At 31.7% G+C, this 26,155-nt stretch overlaps 5 protein-coding genes across 9 annotated transcripts; 3 read left to right on the top strand and 2 right to left on the bottom strand.

Moving 5' to 3' along the window:
• Positions 1 to 3,187: 3,187 nt before the first annotated feature.
• On the bottom strand, positions 3,188 to 5,185 carry LOC121114320 (syntaxin-1A). 2 transcript variants are annotated; one of them, XM_071886920.1, is made up of 3 exons: positions 5,013 to 5,140; positions 4,335 to 4,467; positions 3,188 to 4,287 (listed from the first exon to the last, which is right to left on the bottom strand). In XM_071886920.1, exon 3 carries the CDS (start codon positions 4,261 to 4,263, stop codon positions 3,382 to 3,384), a length of 882 nt encoding a protein of 293 aa, XP_071743021.1. In that variant the 5' UTR covers positions 4,264 to 4,287; positions 4,335 to 4,467; positions 5,013 to 5,140; the 3' UTR covers positions 3,188 to 3,381. The 2 variants fall into 2 exon arrangements, with proteins under 2 accessions (XP_071743021.1, XP_040564179.1); XM_040708245.2 differs by lacking the exon at positions 4,335 to 4,467 and having other exon boundaries at positions 5,013 to 5,185.
• A 116-nt stretch (positions 5,186 to 5,301) lies between these two features.
• On the top strand, positions 5,302 to 8,874 carry Lcch3 (Ligand-gated chloride channel homolog 3). 2 transcript variants are annotated; one of them, XM_071886919.1, is made up of 9 exons: positions 5,302 to 6,141; positions 6,197 to 6,450; positions 6,617 to 7,004; positions 7,073 to 7,253; positions 7,311 to 7,459; positions 7,519 to 7,676; positions 7,764 to 7,895; positions 7,950 to 8,102; positions 8,163 to 8,874. In XM_071886919.1, exons 3-9 carry the CDS (start codon positions 6,970 to 6,972, stop codon positions 8,786 to 8,788), a joined length of 1,434 nt encoding a protein of 477 aa, XP_071743020.1. In that variant the 5' UTR covers positions 5,302 to 6,141; positions 6,197 to 6,450; positions 6,617 to 6,969; the 3' UTR covers positions 8,789 to 8,874. The 2 variants fall into 2 exon arrangements, with proteins under 2 accessions (XP_071743020.1, XP_040564181.1); XM_040708247.2 differs by having other exon boundaries at positions 5,336 to 6,450.
• A 651-nt stretch (positions 8,875 to 9,525) lies between these two features.
• On the top strand, positions 9,526 to 11,498 carry LOC121114326 (uncharacterized). The gene is made up of 3 exons (XM_040708254.2): positions 9,526 to 10,075; positions 10,132 to 10,315; positions 10,762 to 11,498. The coding sequence occupies exons 1-3, from the start codon at positions 9,737 to 9,739 to the stop codon at positions 10,878 to 10,880; spliced, it is 642 nt and encodes a 213-aa protein (XP_040564188.1). The 5' UTR covers positions 9,526 to 9,736; the 3' UTR covers positions 10,881 to 11,498.
• Positions 11,499 to 11,913: 415 nt separating this feature from the next.
• On the top strand, positions 11,914 to 13,173 carry LOC121114325 (putative protein-lysine deacylase ABHD14B). Its single transcript, XM_040708253.2, has 4 exons — positions 11,914 to 12,220; positions 12,292 to 12,469; positions 12,522 to 12,668; positions 12,726 to 13,173. Exons 1-4 carry the CDS (start codon positions 12,002 to 12,004, stop codon positions 12,980 to 12,982), a joined length of 801 nt encoding a protein of 266 aa, XP_040564187.1. The 5' UTR covers positions 11,914 to 12,001; the 3' UTR covers positions 12,983 to 13,173.
• LOC121114324 (uncharacterized) lies at positions 12,956 to 17,471 on the bottom strand. 3 transcript variants are annotated; one of them, XM_040708249.2, is made up of 4 exons: positions 17,397 to 17,471; positions 16,840 to 16,920; positions 15,729 to 16,764; positions 12,956 to 14,067 (listed from the first exon to the last, which is right to left on the bottom strand). In XM_040708249.2, the coding sequence occupies exon 4, from the start codon at positions 14,047 to 14,049 to the stop codon at positions 13,156 to 13,158; it is 894 nt and encodes a 297-aa protein (XP_040564183.1). In that variant the 5' UTR covers positions 14,050 to 14,067; positions 15,729 to 16,764; positions 16,840 to 16,920; positions 17,397 to 17,471; the 3' UTR covers positions 12,956 to 13,155. The 3 variants fall into 3 exon arrangements, with proteins under 3 accessions (XP_040564183.1, XP_040564184.1, XP_040564186.1); XM_040708250.2 differs by lacking the exons at positions 15,729 to 16,764; positions 16,840 to 16,920; positions 17,397 to 17,471 and adding an exon at positions 14,275 to 14,481; XM_040708252.2 differs by lacking the exons at positions 15,729 to 16,764; positions 16,840 to 16,920; positions 17,397 to 17,471 and adding an exon at positions 14,312 to 14,458.
• Positions 17,472 to 26,155: the final 8,684 nt, after the last annotated feature.

Below are 26,155 nucleotides of genomic sequence, written 5' to 3'. Positions count from 1 at the left end.
TAGTACATGAGAAAAATACAAATTTGTCAAATGATGCCTTTCTTTCATTTTGGTCATGCCTGCTTATCTGTATGTCAAAAATACGAGCCCCCTTCCCCCTCAACGTACGTGTGGATTCTGAGCAAAAAAAAAAAAATCATTGACCTACGAACTTGTCGAAAGTTCACGTGAGAGCAACTTTAAGCTTTAGTTATTTCTTATGTAATGAATTGTTTTTTTTACGTACAAACTCTATAGTTTCTGTCTAAGAAGAGTACTCAGTGATGAGTCATCACTGATGCAGATCCTTGATCCTCCTCTTTTTATAAAACTCTTTTTAACATTAGAAATTTAAATCAAACAGTTGATGAACCATTTTTACTACTTTGTTATTCAGAATATTTTGATCACTATTAGCCAGAGTTGGAGAAAATTCATTATACTACAAGTTCAAGTTGAGTCTCAAGTCTTTTCCCACAAGTCTAAGTCTTTGAAAATTGTCATCAAGTGCAGTTCAAGTCCTCAGAAAATAAAAATATATTTTAAAGAGTACTTTATAAGCCGTGAAAAATTTGAAATGACTTTTAAGCCCTCGCTATTGAGTCCAAATCAAATCTACAGTATAATAATAATATTAATAATTTGAATTGAATAAATGGATTATTTGTATTTTTGATGCATGCTCTAATCTTTTGGATGATACTTAGTTCTCCCCTTAACATATATTTATTTTAAAAAACAGTTTCTAAAGTCAGAAAGAATTGGAGAAAGGTATTTTTGTTTTGGAGTTTCCGTTTGCTTCTTCTATTCTAACGCTTTCCTCTCTCTTTTTCTCTCTCTCTTTCCCATCTTTAATGAGAGCCTGATTATAGTTCCTTAACATAAAGTGACTAATATAATTACTATTTCATCAAATTATTTTTATTAATGCCCCTTAAATTAATGACTTATTCATCCTTTATTGAAGCATTACTCTAATGAGCTCCTCACTATATAACTTTCTCTATAAAATAATGAATAGTTTGAAAACAAGATTCTGATCCACAAAAGGGGTTTATATAATATATGTATAGAAATAGCTTGTAATCAATGCACTCGTGGGTGAATATTCTGTTACATATTACATGTAGTCACGATACAATTAAAACTGCATATTTTATGACACATTGAACTCTTTTGAGCATTGCCATCTAGCGATTTTTTATAACAAAAAAGGTGAATCCATGGATTGGGGTCAGTTATTTTTGTTTTTAAAGATGCACTGAAATGCTACGAAGGAATGATTCAATTATGTTCAAAGGAATCATTAACTCTCAGTACTCCAGGTGTAATTTTCTGATGGCAAAGTGCTATTTTTTAAGGATTAAAGGGATTATTAGTAGGACAATATATGCATATCCTTTTATAATAATGAAGCCATTTACAAAATACAATAAAATAATTTATGTAACCATATTTTGATTTCCAAAAAGAAGGAGGCCTTCCCGAATCAGAATATCAATACTTTGGAAATAATGTATTTTTATTCTGGTTTTGTTTTTGGGCCATCCTATTATTGACTCTAATTATAAGTTAATCTTTCACTTTTTGTTATCATTTTACAAATAAAATTAGACATTCTATGAACTTAAAAATCCCCAGACATATACGGGTCAAAGAATTGATTACCACTCATAATTAAGGGTACCATATTTTGATATCCAAAGAGAGGACATTTAATACGAATAGTTTTAGTTGGGGGGGGATAATTTTCCATAAATTTAAGTTTATAATATTAAAATTTTTGACACTCTTTTTAAAAGGTATTTTGGATCTGTTTTATGTTGTTGTTTTTTTTGTCAAAACATTTATTATTGGTCTTTTTATATTTTTATTTAAGAAAGTCGATACTCAACTGGTTTTTTATTTTTTATTTTCTTTTAATTGGTGAGATGGATTTGCACTGATTATGTATGACTAAATATTACAATTACTCCATCTGAAGTCCATATACATAATGAATATATTTCTCTCAAAGAGCGGCTGTGAATCGAACCTACTCACATTGAGTCCATGAGAATCATTTCTCATAGCCACTTTGCCCATTGATCTTCGTCATTCCATTTCAACTGTTTGTCTAAAAAAACGGACATTTCATGAATGAACTCTCTGGACAGATGTAAAAAGTTGTGAGAAAAGAGATCGGTTGATCACCCAACCCCTTATGTAAGGACTTACTTCTATTATGTTAAGTTAATATCTTATCTTGTATCAGCTGCATCACCACCCAAAAAAAAAGAGGAAAAAGAAAGAGAGAGAAAGAAACAAAAAAGGGGAGGGAATCTGCATGACAGGATCACATGACGTCACATATCACATGATGAAAGGAAAAACTATAAAATCGAAAGTTTTTGTATTTGATATTATAAAAATGAATAACTCAATATTAATAAGTAATTTACCCTTTTGATTATGTTAAATTGGAAATTTATTTATAATATTTTTTTGTTATTGCAACTCTATATTTAATATATTTAGAAATATATTATATATATATATATATATTAGTAATGATTTGAATAAATAAATAGAATATATGTTTAAAATCTAAAAATGACCATAGTAATGAGTTTAACAAATGAATAAAATAATTAATAATAGTTGTTAATATTGAACAAAATTTGTATAACAGTTAATTAATGTAATTTGGAATATAATAAAGTCGGAAAAACCTGTCATGACTTTGTTTTCCGACCTCGTAAATATTATAGAAGGACAATAGTTAATGAGTTAATTTGATAAAAGCATGAGTTCATATAAATTTGTACAGCCGGATTGATTAGGGTTATCTTTCTGTAAATTGAGGGTTAAATATGTTTAGATATGTATTATAAAAAATAGGTTAGTATTAATGAAATGCGTTATTAACGACAACGTTTGAGTAGAATCTTAGATGGTTTCTTCAACAAAAACCAAAAAAAAAAAAAAATCACGAAAAAACATGTTATGAGGATTGATCAATATTGACTGTGTGGGTGGGTGGGTGGGTGGGAGATAAGAAAGTTTAGAAAACAATATAATAAATTAAATAAGGGGATCTTTGAAGTGAGTATCACAAAATCTTTTGAAGGATTTACAAACTTTTACTCTTTAATACTGCTGCTTCTTCGTAATTTTGGGTTGTTAATTGTTCTAGTAATTTTTCATCACCCATTTCTCAATCAATTAGTTTTATTTATTTTTTTTCTTAAATATTTCATTTTAAAAATTAAAAAGGCTTAATAAATTCATTCTACTTTCAAGCGAGGAAAAAACAATTGAAATCCTTTTCTGGGAAAAAGTATATATGTACTTTTATATGAAAGTACATATGTATGTAGAGTACAAACAAGTAAAAATTGTAATTTCGATAGGAAGAGTAGTTTAAAGGATTTCAAGATATTTAGCAACAAACCATCCTCCAAGGCCACCGGCAATGATCATGCAGAGAAGCATCATGATTTTTTTCCTTCTCGCCTTGGATTGATATTCGAGAGCCTTTTTAGTGTCATTGGTGGCTCTGGAAGTGTACTCTACGGCAGATTCTACATGAGTATCTATTCGATTAACCATTTCACCTTGGTTTTCAATCAACATGGCAATGTCTATAAACATATCGTGCAGCTCTGAGATGGACTTTTCCAGATTGAGGAACATTTCATGTCTGTTCTCCAAATCATTGATGGTTTGCTTCAACTGCTCCTCATCCCCCTCAATCACAACGTGACCCACAAGCTGAGCACCTTTTCCTGACTCTAACAGATTCTCTAGTTCATCATCCGTCACATTGGAGCCCGCAAGCTCCATTTGTCTCTGGATTTTTCCTTTTGACTTATCCCGGTATTCATTTTGAAGAGTATTATACTCTGTCATGTACTCAACAAACTGCCGACTTAGAGTCATATGCTGGGTTTTACGTATGCGGGACTCTGCGTCTGTATCGGTAAGATCTTGATTAGCTTGCTCAATTTTCTTGAGACGAGTTCGCACTTGATTCGCAGATTTCTTTATGTTGGCCATTGCATCCTCCATCTCTATTTTATGTTTCTCATCCACCATAGGGGAATTGATGAAAGACTCCTGGCACCTTCGTACGACCTTGATGTCCCGATCGATATTCGCGATGACCCCTCGGGTCTCTTCTATTTCTCCGAAGAAGGCTCTCATTGCTGGGCTTTCCTCATCGATGGGTATGCTGAAGTCCTCTTCCTCTGGAAAATAGGACTGGGCCTTCATGGCCGCAAGTCTATCTTTCGGGGGCGCCATCTTGGGTCTATTAGCTTGCTGTTACTGAAAGGGAGTATTCATTGATTCATTCTAAGTAAGTATGTACGTACATTTGATATATTTGGAGACGAAAGAAGAAGTGTGAGCTCAGTTTGGACTACACTCGATTTGCAAGGAAAATGAATAGTGAGTGATCATGCAAAAGTAATGATTGATTGATTGAAGAAGAAGGAAGGTCACATACTTTTGATCATGATCATAAAGCAGGAGGAGAAGAAGAAGAAGTAGTTAGAATCATCGAATCCATGTCAAGGAGTGAATCGACAACGAAAAATGATTATATAAGAATGATAAAAATAAATTAAGAAAAAATAATGGTAATATCAAAGAATCAAAATTTATTTTTCTAAGAAAAATATTCTACAAAAAAAGATTACAATGATTAATTAATTAATTAAGAGTCATATTCAATGTAAGTAGTACATAAAATTACACTACAAGTCAAACCTCCAAAAAAAGAAAAGCAAAAAATATTAGTGAAAGTCTCTAGCATTGGAATATTATTATAATGAGTCTTCGTGGATTTTTTTTTGAAGAAACACTGGAGGCTTCCAAAGATGATTGTCTTCTACATATGTTTGTATGTAATTAGACTCTAATTCCCTCTTTTGACTTGTAAATCAAAGACTCATAATAATAGATAGCTAATAATTTTAAAAATAAACTAATTATAATGATAATAGATAGATAATTAATTAATTAATTAAACCCCAGAGCTAAGGTAGTACCTTGAAGAGAAGGAAGAATTATGAACACAAAACTTTAGCACAAAAAATGATTTTATAATCGTATTTAAAAATAAAAGTTGTCAATTATGATTTTCGCTACTTCATATGAACGAACAGAGTTACAATTCTTGAAAACTCTGTTGTAGTCTGTATATATTGCTGGTGTTGGTTGTAAAGAGAAGAAAAGAGAGAGAAAGAGGGAGAGAAAAGAGAAAGTACAACATAGCATGGCACTTAAGTATGGTAGAGAGGAGTTTCTACTCCTCTATCCCTTTCATGCAATAAAATTATTCTTCAAGGACAACCAATTCCAATGGATTTTCATTTTGTTTTTTGTAATTCAACAATACATTTTATAGAAAAAAGACATTGTGGAGAAATTATATAACAATTCAATATTGATTTGAATGGTTGACTTTTGATACTTTTTAACTATACTTCTGTATATTAGAAATTGTGCAGAAAATGAGGACCCTTCACACTTTCCGTACATTTTTGAGCCCCTGAACGGAGAGGGGGATCGTTTATATATGTAACCGCTCATACTTTCTTCCTTTTGTGCCTCCCCTGACTTGCTTCTCTCGACCTTTCACATGAGAATCCAAAAGGTCTTCCTCCAACTAACTAAGATCTATATCCTTCTCCTCTGACTACAAGTACCTCCTTCAAAGTATAACCCGAGTAAGGGTCCAAAAGGGCTCAATTTTTAAACAAATACTTTGTTAAGCAACTACAGCTCAATAATTGCTTAATTATAAGCAGTGGCAAATACTCACAACTATAATTTATGGGGTAGAGGTTTTACAATAATGATTATAAATCTTATAAATTTATTCGTGATTCAATTTTTGGCATAACTTTTTGTTTTCATTTCATTATAAAGGATGAACAGGTCCAAGCTTAGGATTCAGGAGTGGTGTTAGGAGGACAGAATGAGTGAGCCATGTCCTTCTCCAGTTTTTCAGAAACCCCCAAAATCTGATCCCTCTTTAGAGATGTTTAATAAGTGCATATAGACTTAGATAATATGATCAATATCAAGAAAGGACATTTTTTGTTTAAATATATATAAATATGCAATTACTTTTTTTTTTGTATAAAATTAGGTCATAATGCGATTTCAGAAAAAGTAGGTTATCTTTTATTATTTTTAAAACAAAGTACAAATGGTTCCTCCCCTGCAGTCCTGCTGGGAAAATTTCCCATTATATTTTAGTTTCGAAAGCACATATAAGTTTTTTACTCTCAAATGTGTGACAGCCGTAATTATTGGTTGCAAGCTTTGGGACAATAGGGATATCATGATATGGCAACTATTATAAAGATCGGTTGGAGTCAAGAAATTGGAAATGTGGAAACATGGAGAGAGAAAGGGAAATGAAAAGAAGAAAGAAGAGAGCAACTCAGAAAGAAAGAGAATAATAATATGTAACGACAAGTAAGAATATACACATAATTTGTAGATATGTGCTGTATGTACGTAAATGGATGAACCAAGTATATACATACAGAGTAGAGTAGTTTGCAGTTCTATAGTGTAGTCCCGTTGTTGTATTTCCATTTTTAATGTCCTCCTATCTCTTCTCTGTTTATTTGGCGTCCAGGCTTTCTCAAAAAGAAAACAACTGAAAAAAATTCTTTTTGGGGGAGAAGAGGGGGATAATGAAGACAGAAGAAAGTACGCATACACACACACAAAGTCAAAAACACACTTTTTGGCCTCGACGTCGTCCTTAGGGCTAAAAACAAGAGGAGGAAACAAGAAAAAAGAAATAAGAAAATAGAAATTCAATCTCCTCTTTGGTGTTTTCGTCTTCTTCTTTTCTTAAGACGAGATATTTATTGTTATTCATGGATGGAATAAAAACTTTTGGGTGATTGTGTTTTATAATCAACTCCTCTTGCTCAAGGGTCTGTACATGATATTATTCATGGACATTATCGCACAGAAGCCCAAATGTGCATCCTGTTTCTCATACTTTCATTTGTGTGGTGAGTCATTGACCTACTATTTAAAAAAAACATTAATGAAATACTCTGCTCAATAATGGAATTTTTAGGAGTGTAAAATGTGGTGCATTGGATGGAAATGCCAATTCACTGGAGAATGTGACACGGACCATAGGAAATTTACTCGATGGCTACGATATCCGCCTTAGACCCAATTTCGGTGGGGATCCCCTATATGTTGGATTTGACTTGACGATAGCAAGTTTTGATTCAATTTCGGAAGTGAGCATGGTAAGTGAGACCTTTTGATTTGCGGGATCTGTTAAGAAATGCCTTATTATCCACTAGGACTACACCATTACAATGTACTTGAATCAATATTGGAAGGATGAACGACTCTCCTTTAGCACTGAGGAAGATAAGGTTCTTACACTCTCAGGGGACTTTTCTGAAAAGATTTGGGTTCCAGATACCTTCTTTGCCAATGACAAAAACAGGTTAGTAAAGCAACAAAGTAAATATAGGAATTTCATATTCTAACAGTAATCTCCCTCAGTTTTCTACACGATGTTACAGAACAAAACAAAATGGTTAGGCTCCATGGAGACGGGGCAATTACATACGGAATGCGATTCACAACAACCCTAGCTTGTATGATGGACCTTCATTATTATCCTCTGGATTCCCAAAACTGTACGGTTGAGATTGAAAGCTGTAAGTTGAAGAAATATATTCTGAGTCTTCTTTAATTAATTAATGAAAACCTTATATTTCTTGCTGGTATTTTTTTCTTCTTCATAGATGGGTATACGGTGTCAGATGTCGTGATGTACTGGCGTCAAAAGCCAGTTGTAGGAGTTGAGGATGCACAGCTTCCCCAATTTACTATAGTTGGTTGGGAAACCAATGAAAGAAAAATCAAATTAGCTACAGGTTCGTCACCTAACAGCTCTTTTGTTAATTAATAAAGAAATGTGTTTGTTCTAGGAACCTATCAGCGTCTCTCTCTCTCCTTCAAACTTCAACGCAATATTGGTTACTTTGTGTTCCAAACCTACTTGCCATCCATTTTGATTGTGATGCTGTCCTGGGTATCCTTTTGGATCAACCATGAGGCGACGAGTGCAAGAGTTGCTTTAGGTATGAGTATATTCATCCTTGAACATATTATCTATATACCGCATGTTCCTACTTTTTCAGGGATCACAACGGTTCTCACAATGACCACTATTAGTACAGGTGTTCGCTCATCTCTTCCACGTATCTCTTATGTAAAAGCCATAGACATTTATCTCGTAATGTGTTTCGTATTCGTCTTTGCGGCTCTCCTTGAGTATGCTGCTGTCAATTATACCTATTGGGGAGCACGAGCCAAGAAAAAGAAAAAGGAAAAGAAAAAGGAAAAAGCGGATCAAAAACTAACGGAGGAAGATCCGCAGAGTAGCAGCAGTAAACAACCTGAAGAGGACATTATTGAACTTCAGGATTTGAGAATGAGTCCCATTCCTAGCATCCGAAATCGATTCAATAGTAGTTCCAGTAGTGGGAAAATTGACTCAGCCACTGGATTCCCTCCAAGTTTTCGCATAAACCGCTCAACTCATCATCATTCCATCCGACCCTCGAGGAAGAATAATATCAAAACCTCATCTCAACATAAAAAGAAACTTATGGGCCGTATTCGTAAAGGCTCTGCCATCGTCAAATCCATTTTGCCCCAAATTAAAGACGTCAATATCATTGATAAATATTCTAGAATTATATTTCCTGTCTCATTTCTTCTATTCAACGTTGCTTACTGGTGCTTTTATGTTGTAGAAGTATAAAATCTAAATTTATCAATTACAAAAAACATAATAGAAATATATTTATTAAAAAGAAAGGAACAAAAAAATAATATTAACAAAAGAAATTCAGTAACTAATTCATTTAATCAGACTTCATTACATCCATAGCATAGATGGGTCACTCATAGATAGAGACAACTGCAAAATGTTGAGGTCATTTTGTAAGTGGCATGTATGTAACTTAAAAAGTTAAAGCTATTTAAATCATTATGTTAGACGACCGAGGAATATATTTTTAGATATTTAGTGACATTTATAGTTTATGGGGAGATGATGACAGCTGGTATTCGTGAAAGCAGGAGCTAGCTATGTGTAAAATATAACTCCTATTAAAAGTAAGCTGCACTTCATTAACAGTTATTAGAAAATAAATGTTTCTATTCGAGAGAAGTTGAAATATTCAATTATATAGGGTTTATTTATTTATAATGATTACTTTATAGTGCAATATCATCATTCATAGGGACGCAAAATAAGCCAACAAGTTATCACCCCGTCTATTTGATAAGGATAATTATAATATGTAAAAAACAAAAACAATTCTTAAAGAAAAGAATAAGGAAGGTGGGTTATTAAGTAAGGAGAGAGGGGAAGAAGAATAAGATGGGAAAAACTTATTAACGTAATGTAAGTCGTATGTATGTTTAAAAGAAGAAGGAGAAAGCAATAAAAGGGAGAAAGAGAGGGAGAAGTAGGTGGAAAGGCTTTCCGGATTCAGAAGAAGAAGAATCACATACATGATACACACAACATCGAAAAATAATAATAATCATAAAAAGAGGGAGAGACGAAGCCATTTTTCATTTCATTGTAATTAAGAATTTGATGCGCCGAAAGACTTGAATTTCTCATGAATTTCTACTCCAATTTCCCGAGTCCAATTCTGGTGAAGAAGAGAGAGAGTGAGTGAGTGAGGGGTAGCTCAGGATGATGGCTGTAAGGTATCATGGATGTACCTGCCATCAACGCTTCTGTGCCTCAACAAAGACTTCCTCTTCTGGACAATTGCAATCTTTATCTGGGGATAAAAACTCTCTACTTTCCAATGCGGAGGATGATGACAAATCAGAGGAGAGCAAACCCCAGCCTTGGTATTTTCATGTCATAGCTAGCTTTATTCTTGTCATTCATGGTTTCACCTTCCTTGTTCCACAAGATCCCTTGGTTGAGAATGAAGATGGCTCCGTAGCGAATGGAGCAGATACGCTTTCGAGGTGGATCGGATATGATCCTGAATGGATACGATGGATTTCACCATATGCTCAGGTATGCGTAGTATAGAATCAAAAAAACTCTTACCTATCATATTCTTCTTTCATAAGGGATTGGCCGCCGTATTCAACATTGCACTAGGTCTCGTAAGCTGGTGGACTCCAAAGGAGTCTGAGCGCTATAATCGGCTTATACAATTGAGAGTTTTTGCATTTTGTCTAAACATACTTCATGCTTACGTAACTGGACCCATAATTTATCAACAAGGAGATGATGTCCCTCTCCTTGCTCCAGGTAATCATTTATAATCCCAATATTCAACCAGTTTTTCAAACAATTTTCTCTAATACTCTCAATATTTGTATATCCATCATTAGAGCATTAAATAAAAGTTTTTCCAGGGGAAATGATTGATTCAATACCTCATTCAATTCCTATTTTACTTCTCCAATGCTATAGTTGTATTTTGAGTAGTATTGTACATCCCTTTAACTCATGAATATACTACATGAAATGGATAAGCAAATATTTATAGTTCAGAACCAGACAGGATGGTTTTACTTCACTTGAAAGACGATTACAATATCCTTTAATAAAAGAGTGTAACCATATTCTTATTAATCAAAAGATACTACAAACTTTTCTTCTAAATTGACTAAATATTGCAAATTTTGATTCCTAGGAATACTGGCTATATATATATGTACTATGTACTTACGATTACCTTACTTTGATTCTAGGTCGAATCATTGGTTTGTTTAGGCTCAGTTATCTCACTCCTGGACTCATGGCCGCTGGGGTAACAGAAGTTATTGTTGAGAAGGAGCAGGAACAAACCAAGAAAAAAGATAAGAAGTAAAACTTCTTATTTGGACCAACCTAAAGAATGTTATACCTAATTTACTCAGTTATGAAAATCACGTATAATCCTTTTCAATGTGTATTCATCTGTGTGTGTGTTTGATTTGATAAAGAAACAATTTGAATATTAGATCCTTTTTTCTCTATTTGTTGTATTCCATAAATTTATTATTTTTAAGACATTGTGATATTTTATTTTACTATTTTATTAATTAATACTATTATTCAAAAATAATAAGAACTCAATGTTATGTAGTTAAAATATTCATGTATTTTCAAATCATATCGTTGTTTTTTTTTTTACTTACTTAAAAATCACGATAAATGAAAATATTTATTATATATAATATTCATATATAAAATATTTACATATGTAATATGTTTGATGTCATCTTTTCCAAGATTTTGACACTATTTTCCTTACTGTATCATTGTGTTTAATATAACATTATCTCCTTTTTTGTCAGATATTGAATAATAAAATGTACTTGAATGTATACTTCCAAGTTATGAACAATGAATATACATAGACATGGTACATCCTTCAAATGGACTGCATCACTATTATATTTATAACTTACTTATGTAGTTACGAAAATTATAATTATTACTTGCAGATTGATCATTGCTCTTTCAAAAGGATAGGATGCGTTCGATCAGAAATAATGTTTTGTGCAAAGAGATAAATGACTAATGATTTTCATGGGAGGAAATTATTTTATACGAGATACTGTTTTCTACGTTTTCTATCCAAAATTTGTTAATCTCTCTTATTACACAAAGTACTTATATAATCATCTGTAGAAATCCTGTTCAATTATACTCAATTAGTATAATGGTGCAATTAGAATATCTAATTAGCTATGATTGAAAGGAATAATAGCAAATTAAACCCATACAAAACGCATCTTCCTCCCATTGATCAGATCTTTACTTCCTCCCGTCAACAGAGTGTTTCACAAACCTGTTTTATGTACAAGGTACTGGCATAAGTACTCACACACGCACACACACCTTCTTCCGTTGCCTGCCTGAAGAATTAGTTGAATAAATGTCATAAATACCATGAAGAAAAGACTGATATAACTTATTTACAGCAGAATCCATTTGGTCTTCAACATGAAACGTCTATCTTTAGTCTTTGTTACTGTTCTAATATGTTTCTTGGTGATTTCTATTCATGCACAAAATATTGAGGAAAGTGGAAGTACCGAAGAGACAGAGATGATTGATTGGAAGAATATCAATTACACTCAAATCCCTATTCCAAAGGACATCATTGAGGGAGTCAAAGAGGGATCATGCTACAGAATAACTGATGATTATGTTGATATTAAAGTAATGACAAATACGATAGAGCCATAATTCTTGGTATTTTGTAATAAATAATAATGAATTTCCTGTTTCAGGGTACAAATGTTTACTTCAAAGAAGCGAATCCCACCGGAGGTGCTTTCCTTCCTTCTGGACAATCCATTTTTCTATTACATGGAGCCGCATTTACATCAGCAACATGGGAAAACTCTATTCCTACTTTGCAAACATTAGCTTGCTTGGGCTATAATGTTATTGCCATTGACTTACCTGGTGAGGAAATTCCTTAGGTTATAATGCGCATTTGTGTTTCATGTTTCATTAGGCTTTGGTAAAACACGTAGGGGACCACTTCGAGGCAAGGCTTTTCTAGAAAAAGCTATCAAGCAGTTCTTCAAAGCAAGCAAACCTGTAGTCGTATCTCCATCAATGTCTGGATCATTCTCTCTCCCTTTGCTTGTTTCCAAGCCAGGTATTATTTTAAGTATGAAGTAATCGATTTAAATACATTTTATATTCTTTTTATTAGAACTTTTTGGGGGATTTATACCCGTAGCACCAGTTGCCACGGGGTCTTTTACTAGTGATTATCCAAGAATTGATGTACCTACTATGATCGTTTTTGGAGAAACAGATGGAGGAGCACGTCGATCAAACGAAAATCTAAGCAAATTACCCAATTCAAGCAACCCACAGGAATTGAAAAATGCCAGACATCCAGCATACTTGGATCAACCTGATGTTTGGCATACAATGATCCATAATTTCATGCTTTTATTAAGTTAATTTGATAAATACAAGTATTTTTATAAATAGGATGGATTTAATTTTTTTCCTTGTTAAGGTTTAAAAATCATGAAATGTATAACATTAATTAAAATCAATATAATATCTAAACTTATATTTATGTATGTTGTATATAAATCTCATTTTAATTAACAATAAATAGCAGACTTTTCCTATTGTGGTAATCTCCACACCGTGTATATTAGCTTGAATTGATCAAATCCAGATAACACTCCAGCCCCAGCAATCCCCCGAATGATATTGACTCCAGCACCCCGATACACTGCATTTAGTCCTTCATGCCGTAATATATGCTTAAAACAGTCTAAACTACTACTGTATTTGACGCTTTCCCCACTAGTAAGCATCATTCGTCTTTTGACAGTGTCGATGGGATATACTATTAGGCCAGACGTTATGGTAACAGCCCAGCCAAGAAGAAACGAAACAAGCATTTTGTGATTTTCATCTAATAAAATAGGCTTTAACGAGTCATAGAGACCAAAGTAAAGACCTCTATAAATAAAAACGCAGGTACAGCTAACAAAGAACCCTCTGTAAAGACCTACAATCCCATCTGACTTTAGAGTTTTGACATATACATCAATGATCCCATTGAATTGTCCTTTACGATCCGTAGCCAGTCTTGTTCGAGTGTAGTCAATGGATTGAACAAAACATAAGGAAATAGAACCCGCAAGACCTCCAGAAAATATGTTTTTCATAAACTTTTCAGAATATGTAGCTTTGGGACTTATTTTCATGAATGTTCTGATTTGGTCCTTGAAGGAAAAATTAAGTGCTTGTTGAGGAAAATAACGAAGAACAGAAGCGAAATTTCCTCTCCAAAAGCTAAGAACCCCCTCATTCCTCAATGTTCTTAGGGCACAGTCTTTAACACTAGTGAATTTAGAGTCTAGTTTTCCTTGCTTTAATAGTTCATTCTGATTTTGAAGAAGGAGTTTCACTCTTTCAATAGGAGCAGCAGATGTTTTGGAGACTGCTGCAGCCGTGCCAGAGAGAAAAAAACTCTCAGCAAACCCTAGATCCAACTTTTTGGAATTCATGTCAAACGTATTTCCTTACTGAAAGAGATAAAATCTTATTTTAAAATAATATAATAGTACATACATCATTCATAATATTCATCATAAGTGCAATAAACTGTTTCAAAATACACTCTGCTCACGTTAAAAATGTTTCTCAAATTTATACAAATATTGATATATAATATGTTATTGCGTGGGATGGAAATCATTTTAGTAGGAGCAAGAAATAACCAATATATTTACCTTCTGTTTATCATTAATTGCATAATTTAAAACATACGCTTAATAAATAGACGTTTTCTTGACAAATTCATTTTCAATTTTGTAAAAATGAAAGATTGCTTAGCCCATAACTATTGTTTTTCCTCCATTACTGAAACAAATATTTCAAACTTGTCCATTATTATTTAAATCAGCTGAATATGTTATCATCAAGGCCGGCATATTACTGATTTTATTTTATGCAATCCGATATTGTTATGTCTTTTAATATGAATACAGAGATCCCTACCTAATTTTTTTTAAGTATCGGATGATTTCAAACTTTAACATTCACTCAACCTCATTCTTACTTTATAATTATCTAATATTAATATGATATTCTGACTTTTATTATTTAATATTTACATTTTAAATAAAAAATAGACATCTTTTTGGGGCCAGTATTTCTGGATAATAAAAAAAAAGAGAGAAACAACCTCCCCTAAAAAAAATGGTTGTCCTTGAAAGTCCTATATGTTTATTTATAAACCATTCATTCATATTTTTGCTTGGGTTTGACTTATTTTTATATTATAAAATTAATTCATGAAGATATCATTACTGTAATATGAGGGAAGTCCAAATTTAATCCAAGGACCAACGTATAAATAATATATTATTATTTACAATATTTGTTAAAAAATGTATTTGACTATTTTTTTTTTCAATTACAAGGTCTATCGTATGACGTACACCAAAGTAAGATCCGTATTCATATAAAAGTTGAAATGGATATGTTATAAGGCACACGTACAAAAAAGAACCACACACACACAAATAGGATGGGCTTTACAAGAGGAATAAATTTGAGCCGGAGGCATGGACAGGCTAAATGTATGTAGGGGCATCATATGTCTATTATATCATGTTTATTCACTTTTAAAAAAAATCCTTAACAACAAATTAAAACGGAATATACAATCCATGCAAAAAATATTTCTACGTCAGATGCAAACGTCAAATAATATATTCACCACTAATTACATTATGCAATTTTTATAACTACCACAATTTAAGGACACTACACACATGTAAGAAACATGCTGGTCTCCAATTAAAGAAGAAACGAATAGAGATGCCATATGGCGGATATTGATGTACTTGGGACGTAGTGGTAGAAATATAATTGCATGGACTCTATTTGGACTTTACGCGAATTGAAAGAGTTTTGGGGAGAGTATCTCAAGATAAATGGAATGTCAAATATTTTAAAGATATTATGTACTTATATATTTAATAATTATTCATCTTAGACTTTATACCACCTTCTGCAAGCAGCAATAATATTTTCCCTCCTTCCTTGTCTGTCTACAAATTATGGCTTTAGTTATGTAATTCATCGAATAGAGCTATGACATGTGCATTTACCAATAGACAGTATAATTATATATAATATGACCTATCATTTATACGGTAAATAACAAATGAGTACAGACCTTTAAGTGACTCCGGACGGATTATGAAGAGGATATATCTGACCAGTCTTCTTCCTCAACAGGGAGAGAGCTGAGGGACTCTAACGGTGAAAATGAACTTCAACACTAGTATGTACTATTTCAACATGGATTTTTAAAAATAAATAAAAAACCTCCTATAGGCTCTAATAGTAATTCCTCTTACTACTACTACCTTCCTTGCAGGTAAAAGAATGGATTTTAACTGACGGAATTATAAAAAAAAACATAGGGAGGGCATACTACAAATTTTTGGATTTTTGTTTTTTTTACAAGTGCGTGTTTTTATATATTTCTTTTTAGAAAGATATAACTTAAAATTCTAATTAAGTTGGAATTATTATTGTAGTATACTTCTTACAATTTGTAAGAACTTTAAAATACATAAAGTGCTTACGCTTGAGCAAAAGCAAGGGATATTTTTTGAAGCACAAAGTTAGTTGGGCAAAACAATAGAAAAATATATTTATTACTATATCAATTTTGTATGGAATCATCCTACATTTCTATAAAAACTAAAGAGCTCCATAAAGAAAAATATAATCAAATGTAAAATACAATGAGGATCGAACATAAAACATGTTGTTAACATACCTATTTATTACTTCTAGAATTGGAATGTTTTGGCCAACTACAACGGCGTCAACTTTTTCTTTACATTATCTCTCTATGCCTTGATAGTGTTACCCTCTCCTTATGTATATTGTAAAGTTTTGGTGTGTATTTCTAAAATAGCTAAGGTAGAACCAGGGTAGAATGGAATTACAAATGTATAACTACGCTTTTGGTACAGTAGACTTAGTCTACCTTTAGTCTACTATTTTCTTTTGTTTAACCAATCAGAGAATATTCTGCTGATTGAATCCGCACTATTTCCTTTCTTTTGAAAGACTTGTTTCAATCATTTCATAAAGTGTTTAATTAGGTTTATACTTCATTGCTAAAACCAAAAGAACCGGGATTAGAAGGACTTACATATTGTAGGTGTAACTCCTTATCTGCTCAGAGTACTCAATTACTATCAAATAACAATATATTTTAAAAAAATTCTTCAACAGCAGAGGTATATTATTATAATATATAAAATACTTACATACACACGTAATGATAGATTATTCCTTGGTTGGTCATCTTGGAGAAATTTCTTTCCTTCATAGCGTCTTCTCAATATTTTCTTTTAAGAAATAGAAAAGAAGATGTTATTATTTTCATTATATGAATTTCTGTTTCACGCTAGGTAGCTACAATTGTATATACGCACGTATCTGTTGGTTGCAAGTTGTTCAAGTTGTAACCATAGAATGAGATGATTAATTTTACAGTAAACTTGAAATGAGGATAATGCAATAATTAAATATTCCATGGAGGATTCATATATTAGTGCTCTAATTTTTGATTATTTTAATATAAATGACTAATAAAAATATATAATAAGGGAATATAAATAGATCGAAATGAAATGAAAGTATCAATGTATAGTTGATTATAATTAAATAAAGGAGTTTTGAGACAAATAAATTGCAATTTGTACAACTTGCTTAGACATGTTCCAACTTGTACACCACAATTGTACTCACACTGTATATTGAATCAGAAATATAATATTGTTATTTTAGAAAAGGTACATAATAAATAGTATTTCTATAGTACCTTATTCAACAAACAAACAAAACAACAGAGCAGGTAGGATGTCGAAAACTTAAGGATATGTGACCTGTACTTTTAGTAGTAATTTCTAGTCAGTCATGAATTACTTAAAGATTCAGGAAAACTCTTCATATTATCATTTTAATAGTTTTGTATAAAATATTATGTTATCACAAAGGAAAAGAATTCAAAATAATAATTTACATCCTATTTGTATTTGTATTTTTTTTTTTTTTATCATTTTTTTTTTTTTTGCAGACATGTACAACCTATTATAATCTCTGATTTGGAATGTTACAGTCATAAAATGGGATGGAATGGGTCTTTGACTCTCCTTGAAGTCTAATATCCTCAAGGTCGAAACCATTGACCTAGACTCGCATTCATGGTCATATTTATGTAACAATAGTATGTTTTATTTAGGGTCGGTCATTTATTCCTTCTAGCTGAAAGAAAAAGTTGCAAATTACATTTTTAGAAGAAAAAAACAACAACTACAAGACTTCCTCATCATTCTATGAAACCTACGCTACAAAAATAATTTCGATAGGCGCGATAACATTCCCCCATGCCAAGGTTAATAGAAATACAAGGTTATACCGTAACGCGTGTACGACGGATGTTTGACTTCCAACACGCTTTTAATATTGACGTCATAGTAGATGAGTGGTTGCGTGTTTTGTCAAAATCTGTTTTTCTTCCCCATTAAATTGAAAATTCTAGCAATAGTGACGTCATACACCATAAGTAGTTGAGTGTTTTGTCCAAATCTGCCTGTCTTGCCAGCAGTCGGTACAATACATCATATTGAAAATTCTAGCAAGGCCGATTACACGATGGTCTAACCTTGTATTCCTACCTTCTACTTTTCTAACCTTACTCCATACTATGTTATCCATTCCAGAGACTCATAATATATTTAGCCCTTAAAATTCCCTGAAGTATGTTCCCGTCTCCTGTTAGATGGCATAGAGAGGAATTGCTCCCCCCATATTTTATGTTTACCCCATAACACCCGACTTCCCCCATATTGTACAAGTTTATGTTGTAATGCCCCTGGTATGTACCATAGCACAAAAATTATGAGAGAACCCCCCCCACCCCCTTCCACTTTTTAAAAATAACAATTATTGGAGAATATGCAACGGCATTAAAAAAAAAGAAAACTTTACTTGTGAATTAGTGTCAACCAAAATTATATACCAAGTTGTGAAAAGAAAACCACATGACCAATATTTGTCTAAAGTCTAGTATAATTCTTGAATATTACTCTACTTTAACTAATTACGCACCCTCCATGTATTCACCATTTAAATTGAATTAATCTAGCTTTATATATACCAGAATTAAATTAACTTGGTGTTAAGTCTGCGAATACGTCATGCAGGGAAATTAAACAATAACGACATCTGTGACATCATACAAGTTACGTGCTAACGTAGGTTGCTACATTTATTGTAACACTCAGCCTTTCCTCCGAAAATAAACAGAAAAAAGGCACAAGATCAGATGGTAGTAAGCCAAACTACAGAATTATTATTCAATATTTTTTTAGAATTGTTCACAACATAACAATAATTAATTCTAATTGAACCAATCAACGTTCAGAACACTAATTCGAAGAAAAGAAGCAGAAACTTCAACACCTAATAACAAATTAATGTGTTCATTTTCGTGTTACTGAGATAATTAGCCAGTTCGAATTTTATTTGTAGATGTAAAAAGTATTTTACTTGGGAAACGTTTAAGGTACAATTATTAGTGATCATTGAATTAAATAAGAGATTACCTCGTCCTTTGACTCTGATAATTCGATTTTTTTTTTTCAAAAAAAATTTAATTTTTCAATTTTGTTGCAAAAAAAAAATCCAAAAACCAAACCCCACACAAAATATAATCATGCAGAAATCCTTGTATATTGTTAATGTTAGAATGGGGGTGTAAGAGTCATTCAAAGTTATGTGTTTATACTAGATGATATTAAGATTGTTAAACATTCTTGTACATCATCGAACAGTCAAAAATTTGTTGGTGAGATAACGCCGGCTGAGTTATACAAATAATTATGTAGTTATTGAGAGGACAAAATAATTTGGTTCAACAGTCACTTTTCTGGAATTAAAAAAATGACGATTTCCCATTCTTAGAAAACAAGAAATGAATGACTTCCAAATAAATAGCTTTGAGAGTTAAAAGAATCATGAGTCATTCCTAAGACTTGACAATTGTAAGTTGGTTATGAATTTGATAATTACTTGTTATTATTTATTAAAGTATTCGAGTATTAAATAACCCTATATATTGATTGCATATGTTTATTTAAGGGGATTTTGCTGCATCCCTGTTCTGCCTGAAAAAAAAATATCATTCTTACCATTCTGTCCATTATTATTTTCATCATCAATTATTTTATCATAATTTCATACGTACCTCCCCACTACGAGTACCTTGAGCTGATAAGTTATTGTATGAATCAGACGAGACATTGAGTGAACCCATTGCAATAATTGGGGGGAAATGAAATATTATATATCTTTAAATATTGTTGTAGGAACACGGAAGGGCCTTGTTGTGTCTGCTTTGAACAGAGTAGTAATAGTAGATATACATATTTAACAGATCATGAATCGAATAGTTATTTAACTTTCTGCCAAATGAATTCCACGTACATAGCATGCCTTTTCGAATATATTTATATCCTCATGTGTTCACCGTCAAGCTAAAAATAGAGTGTGAATTACATTTGTATTGGTTTTGGTCGATTACGCATTTTTTACGTTTTGTATTACCTTGACTTCTGAAAATGTAACAGTCTCTTACTTTGACCATATGTAATCTTCATACAGGGCCGTCCGCGGGAGGTGGGCTGGAAGTGTTGTGGCCCCCCCCCCCTCAAATTAAGAAATTCTTGATTTTTACCAAAAAAATTAATATTTAAAACTTAATTTATTTTATTATCTTAAAAATTTAATTTTCAGTTATTATCCATGAATTTTTGAAATTTTTCGACAAAACAATTAATACTATTATTTATTTTTTCCCCAAAAAATTACATTTTTTGTGAACAGCTGTGCATTATTTAAATTATAAATTAGAATAATTTTGAAATTTTTTTCTTAAATGTTTAATATTTGAATTTTTATTTTTTTAATGAATTTAATTTCTCAGACTACAGACAGGGACGTCTTGTACCAAGTTTGATCAACTTCAATTTGTATCTTTTGCTGTAATCCTGGTGACTATCAAACAAACAACAGATAGAAAAACACAATCTCTGTTCAACTTCGTTCTGGAGGTTATTAGAAATTGACCAATAAGGTAAACCAGTAAAAACAACTCCTTTTTTTAATGGATAAAAAAACATTATTTATGATTATTCTCCTTCAAAACAGTGCATACATGACGGTCGGACTCGACCATTTCCATTATTCTAGAGTAGGGGATCCCAAAGTGGGGGTCGCGACCCCTGAGTAGTTGCAAGACGCAGATGCAGGGTCCTGAAATGCATTCCAAAAAACAAATACAATAATTATATATTTATTAATTATTATTTCTTTTTGTATAATATCACTAAATAAATAGCTTACACATTTCTCATCAGTTTTTTTTTTTTTCTGTTTTTCGACCACAAAAAAAAACAAACATTTCCTTTTTTTATCTTAGAGCACAAGTTAGTAAAATTTCAATTTACTGCAGCAGGGGTCACATGGTGACTGGCCAAAACTCTTTTGGAAACAACTGGAAATTATTGACATTCTCGATGAAACGTTGGAGCAGTTGCTTCACGTGAACGAGCTCTGATCTCACTTTGTGCGTCGGTCGAGTGATCGGGCCCCATTATAATGTTTTTGGGGGTTGTCGGTCTCTGGCACTGTTATTTTGGGGTTTGCAGGCTGAAAAGTTTGGGAACCCCTGTTTTAGAGTGTGATCCATCTTTGACATCAAAATTAGAGGAATGGAATCGAGGAAAACAAAATACCCCGTGATTGTCAGTTACAATATCAGGACCATCAACAATATTAACATTTTCATCCGCTTTGTACCTCGTTACATGAAAAACTGTAGTATGTGGTTTATCTTGCTGTTGTCCATCTTTGACGCACACTCAAACAAAACTGAGTCAAACAATCAAAAAAAATGTCTGAAAGTTTTTTTTAGTAGGAAATTTTATCTTCCTAACACTATCCAGTGTAAACTGATCCCACATATGCAACTTTAGGTACTCCTTACTAAAACCATCTATTGTAAAAATAATTTATTTTTACTATATCTATTATTTTTATTAAAAAAGTCTTATCGGGATCAATAAAAGTATTTTACATCAGAAAAAGGTTCTGAAGTATAATTAAAATTCTTGGGTATCCTAGCTCATCCCACAAATTTGAATACAAAGTCTTTAATTGACTCAAATATGCCTATAAAATATTGGATTTATGTACAAAATATATATATGTTTTGTTCAAGATTTTTTTTTATGTTGAGGCACTGCGTATTTTGATCAAAAAGTTCAACATTAGAATTTCAATGCTTGACTTCGATTCGAAAGTCATTTCAATTTTTTTACTTGATATAAAGTACTCTTGAAAGTATTTTTTTACTTTAGTGACTCTAACTGTACTCGATGAAAATAATAAAAGGACTAAAATTGGACTTGCAGTATCAAGTCTTTTTCTCAGCTTTGGAAATCTATTAATTATGTTATTCCATAAAAAAAAACCTCCTGTTTATTCACCAAATTATAATCCAACCATCCCCTAATCTGCGAGTACTTCTTTCGGATGTGTATCTACACCGTAGACAGAAATATCCCTACTTATAGTATCATATTTTTGCTTCACCTTAAAGGTAAATTCTTATTCTTATATTTTATCATTTGCTTCCTGTATTTGATTTTTTGAGGAAGGTGGTTCCTGAATTATTAAGAAAATCTGGAATTAATCCATTTCGAGGTTTCAAAGAATGTTTACCTTTTGTGTTCATATTATTCACAGCGTTACCTCGCTCACACATGTATACACTATGTATTTTGTTGTCAGCTGCCCATTCCCTCGTCGCACTGGATACGTCATGGCCATTTCATAATTTATTCTTTTTTATAAGTAAACAAAGTAATAAGTTATACCTATATTATACGAATGCTCCTTTTCCAAAAAGGAGAGGAACACAATTTCTTGTTAATTTCTAGTCTTTTATATATAAACTATCTATATCTTACTATTTCTATGAATTAATGTTGGCTATCATATACAAATATATAGCTACGATTTTAATAAAATATTACTAGGTAATATAATAATACAGTATCGAATATAATACTTTGTAGGATTTTAATTTTATGAAATGTATATATTGAGGGTGAGAACTCAAAAATTTGAAAATTTGAAAAGCCGTTTTCAATTCTACATATTTTTCCTGGAAATCCTGGAATACGGAACTCCGAATACGAGCATCTCTTGAGAAGGATGATCAAGTTAAAAGTATTTCCTTTTATCTTTCTTTGGTCGTAACTCTTGGAGAACATACAAGTCCACTTCTTCCGGTCTTAAGAATGATGATAGGCCTGAGCAATTGACAAATGAAAACCACATCTAAATTTGAAATTACTATATACAATTGTTATATTTTAGTTTTATGGAAATAGGTTGCTATTGTAATATATGGACCGATCAATTCTGAATCATTCTGAGTGTTACGTATTGCATATTGTGTACTTTTTAGATTTTCAAGGTTATGCAGATATTTATAATCAATGTACGATCCTTGTTTAATATAATGTAAACCAAGATATATAGAGACGTACCTTTCAACCAACCAGCACAGAAAAATGCAAAATGACGTCACAAAGGAAATCTTTAGTATTAAAAAATAATTTGGTTACTAAATAAACTAAATATATTCAGAAATAGCCTTGAAAAAAGATTCTAATAAAAATTAATCATTATAAGTACTCTTCATAATATATTTTTTTATTTACCTAATAAGAACTACATATCAATTAATATAATCAGAAAAAATATATCCTTTTTCCATTGAAATGAACGTCAGCCAGATAATCTTGTTGATAAGATTTTACTACTAATTTACTATCTTCTTCATTATTGTTAATTCATTAGCTAATAAGGTGGTCAAGGAATCAATGAGAATGGATGAAAGTATAAATCTAAGTTCAGATTCATCTCCATGCTTTTAAAAAAATATGTGCTGTATTAGATTGTTCAAGTTCTCATGAGACCTCCTACCATTCTTTCCCATCTTATCCTCGTTCGAGAAGAAATTGGGCTCAATTGTGTAAATTGTATTTGGAGCGCAATCTCTAGGAGACCTAACGCCACTTCATAAATTAAAGCACTTAGCTACTGAATTACTGAGTCATGAAGTGGCAAGTTGTATTAAACTTCATTGGCCCGAATTAAAAGAACAACATGAAATAAGGGGTACTCTATTTTTTCATCCAGACGAAAATACGATAGCGAAAAGATGAAATGTGGTTATAATAACGGAAATTCAGTACTCATCAATATATTTGGCCTTTTCCAAAAAGGAATTATAATGACAACAAATGCCCTTATACAAATGTTTCCGTATGTCAAGGACCGTTATGGAATCAAATTTATTATAACTTCTCGAGGTAATCAAGAATCTCTTGAAAATTTATTTTCGCAGTTGTGTCAACCAGGCGGTCCCTATGACCACCCAATTCCTGTAGATGCACTCAATCGTATACGTCTACTTATGCTTGGCCGACAAGCCGAATTTGCTGTCCCATCCGCTCCAATTCAATGTAGCAGTAAACAAGGAGCTGGAACTACATTAGACAAATCCAACAGGTTTGATCATATTGAAGATGGACAATTCAGTACAGCTTCGATGGCTCATACATTCAATCAAAAAATTTAGTCTGAATTTTGTGTTACTTTAACAGCTGAGGATTATCTTCCCGAGTTTACTTTAACAAACCAAACAATCCAAGACTCAGACCTTGAAGACGATTTTATGTGTAATCAGGGATTTATTTATATCTGTGGGCGGATTGCCTACAAATTTCAAGAGGAATATCCTCATTTATCTGAAAAAAACTAGAAACTTGAATTCGTCAGAAGTATCTCCCTGGCTTTAAATTGTCTCTAAAGGTGGATTAATGCAACCATAACAGTAGAAGCTTTAAAAAAACATGAATATCTTTCTAAAAATTGTCATGCGGATGGAATTCGAAGGGATAAAAAAATTATTGGATGAAAAAATTGGAAAAAGTTAAAGAGAAGTATAACAATTAAGTTGATCCTCCTAATTGCTCCTTTTTTCTTAAGTTATTTCAATTTTATACATGCGCAATAAATAAAAAAATATAGAAAAACTTAATCATAATCTTCAAAAATATCTGAATTTAAACTTCCCTCAGAAGTGATAAAACATTTTTCTAGATTAAGGACTTTTAGAAGACTTTAAGTATTGAAAGAAAAATATTTTCAGGATAAATTTAAAAGAGACCGATAAAAACTCATCGTTACGTAAAAAAAATTCTCGGTTTGTCTAAAATTTTATTTATTTTAAATTTAATAGTTTCTGTTAATGAATTGAAATTTATTTGATTTTTAAATATATATAATTTACGAGTGTAATTCAGAAATAGATAAGCTAAGACCTATTTTTAGTATTTTATATTTTTTTTTAAACACGTTAAGTTAATTTTGACAGCTTTTATCAGTTCTAAAAAAGTTAATTTTTACTCAAAAGACGTTCAAGGGTCAAATGAATAATTTAAAATGTATTTGCCATTAATTACAAAAAAAAACTACCATTTATTATTAGTAATTTTTTTCGAAGCTATTTATAAATATATTTAGTAACCAAATTATTTTTTATTAGTAAAGACTTCCTTTGTGACGTCATTTTGCCTTTTCTGCACTGATTGGTTGAAAGGAACGCCTCCGTACTACCTTGTCTCTACATATCTTGATGTAAGCATTTGTGTGTTGCCATGCGTAAAACTCGTAAATTGGGACTCGACTTTTATGAAATAAATAAAAAAATACACGAATAACTCGGGTTGTGTGCATAAAAAACAGAGTATTACTCGGAACTTGTCAAATCTTGGGATTCTTTTTTTTCTTTTTCAAGCCCATTATAACATGTAAATCTTCCTAGACTTACTTCCTTTTTTTTCAAAATTTAGAATTCATGTTGTCCCACAGGTAGAAATGTGTTCACTTTTTTTGAAATGTTACACATAATCCCAGTTTGTTTTTAATATAATCATTTTTTGATCCTTTAAAGACTAGCGGGAGTACTCGACATTGCTTGGAATTACTTAGCCGTCTTTTTTTTTTCTATATATTATCATTAATATAATATTAATAAGGATCAGTACCATTAAAAACATAATAGTTATAAGTTATAACCAGACTATAATAAAACATTAATTTATTGACTAAATAAACTTTTAAATGAGGCTTATGACCACGATTCAAATAAGTTAAACTAATTTTTAGATTAATCAGTGGAACACAAGTTTCGAAAACAATTTTGTGTGGTCATCAGTACCTTATATAAAATGTATTTTAGTCCTTCTCCTATACTAGTACTATTTTTATTATAAGATCCTTTTATATATATGTACATATATATTATATTCAATTACAAATACAATTTCAATAATTCATTAAAAAATATGATTTTTTTAATGACAAATTTTTAAAGGAGTAAAAAGTGTAAGGTTGAGTATCGAATGTTCAGGCAAGTAACGAATATTCAAGCGAGTAACG

The sequence above is a fragment of the Lepeophtheirus salmonis genome, chromosome 3, assembly GCF_016086655.4.
Source record: "Lepeophtheirus salmonis chromosome 3, UVic_Lsal_1.4, whole genome shotgun sequence".
Classification (NCBI taxonomy): domain Eukaryota; kingdom Metazoa; phylum Arthropoda; class Copepoda; order Siphonostomatoida; family Caligidae; genus Lepeophtheirus; species Lepeophtheirus salmonis.
Note: the sequence above shows the minus strand (reverse complement) of the source record. Positions and strands in the feature narration are given on the sequence as shown.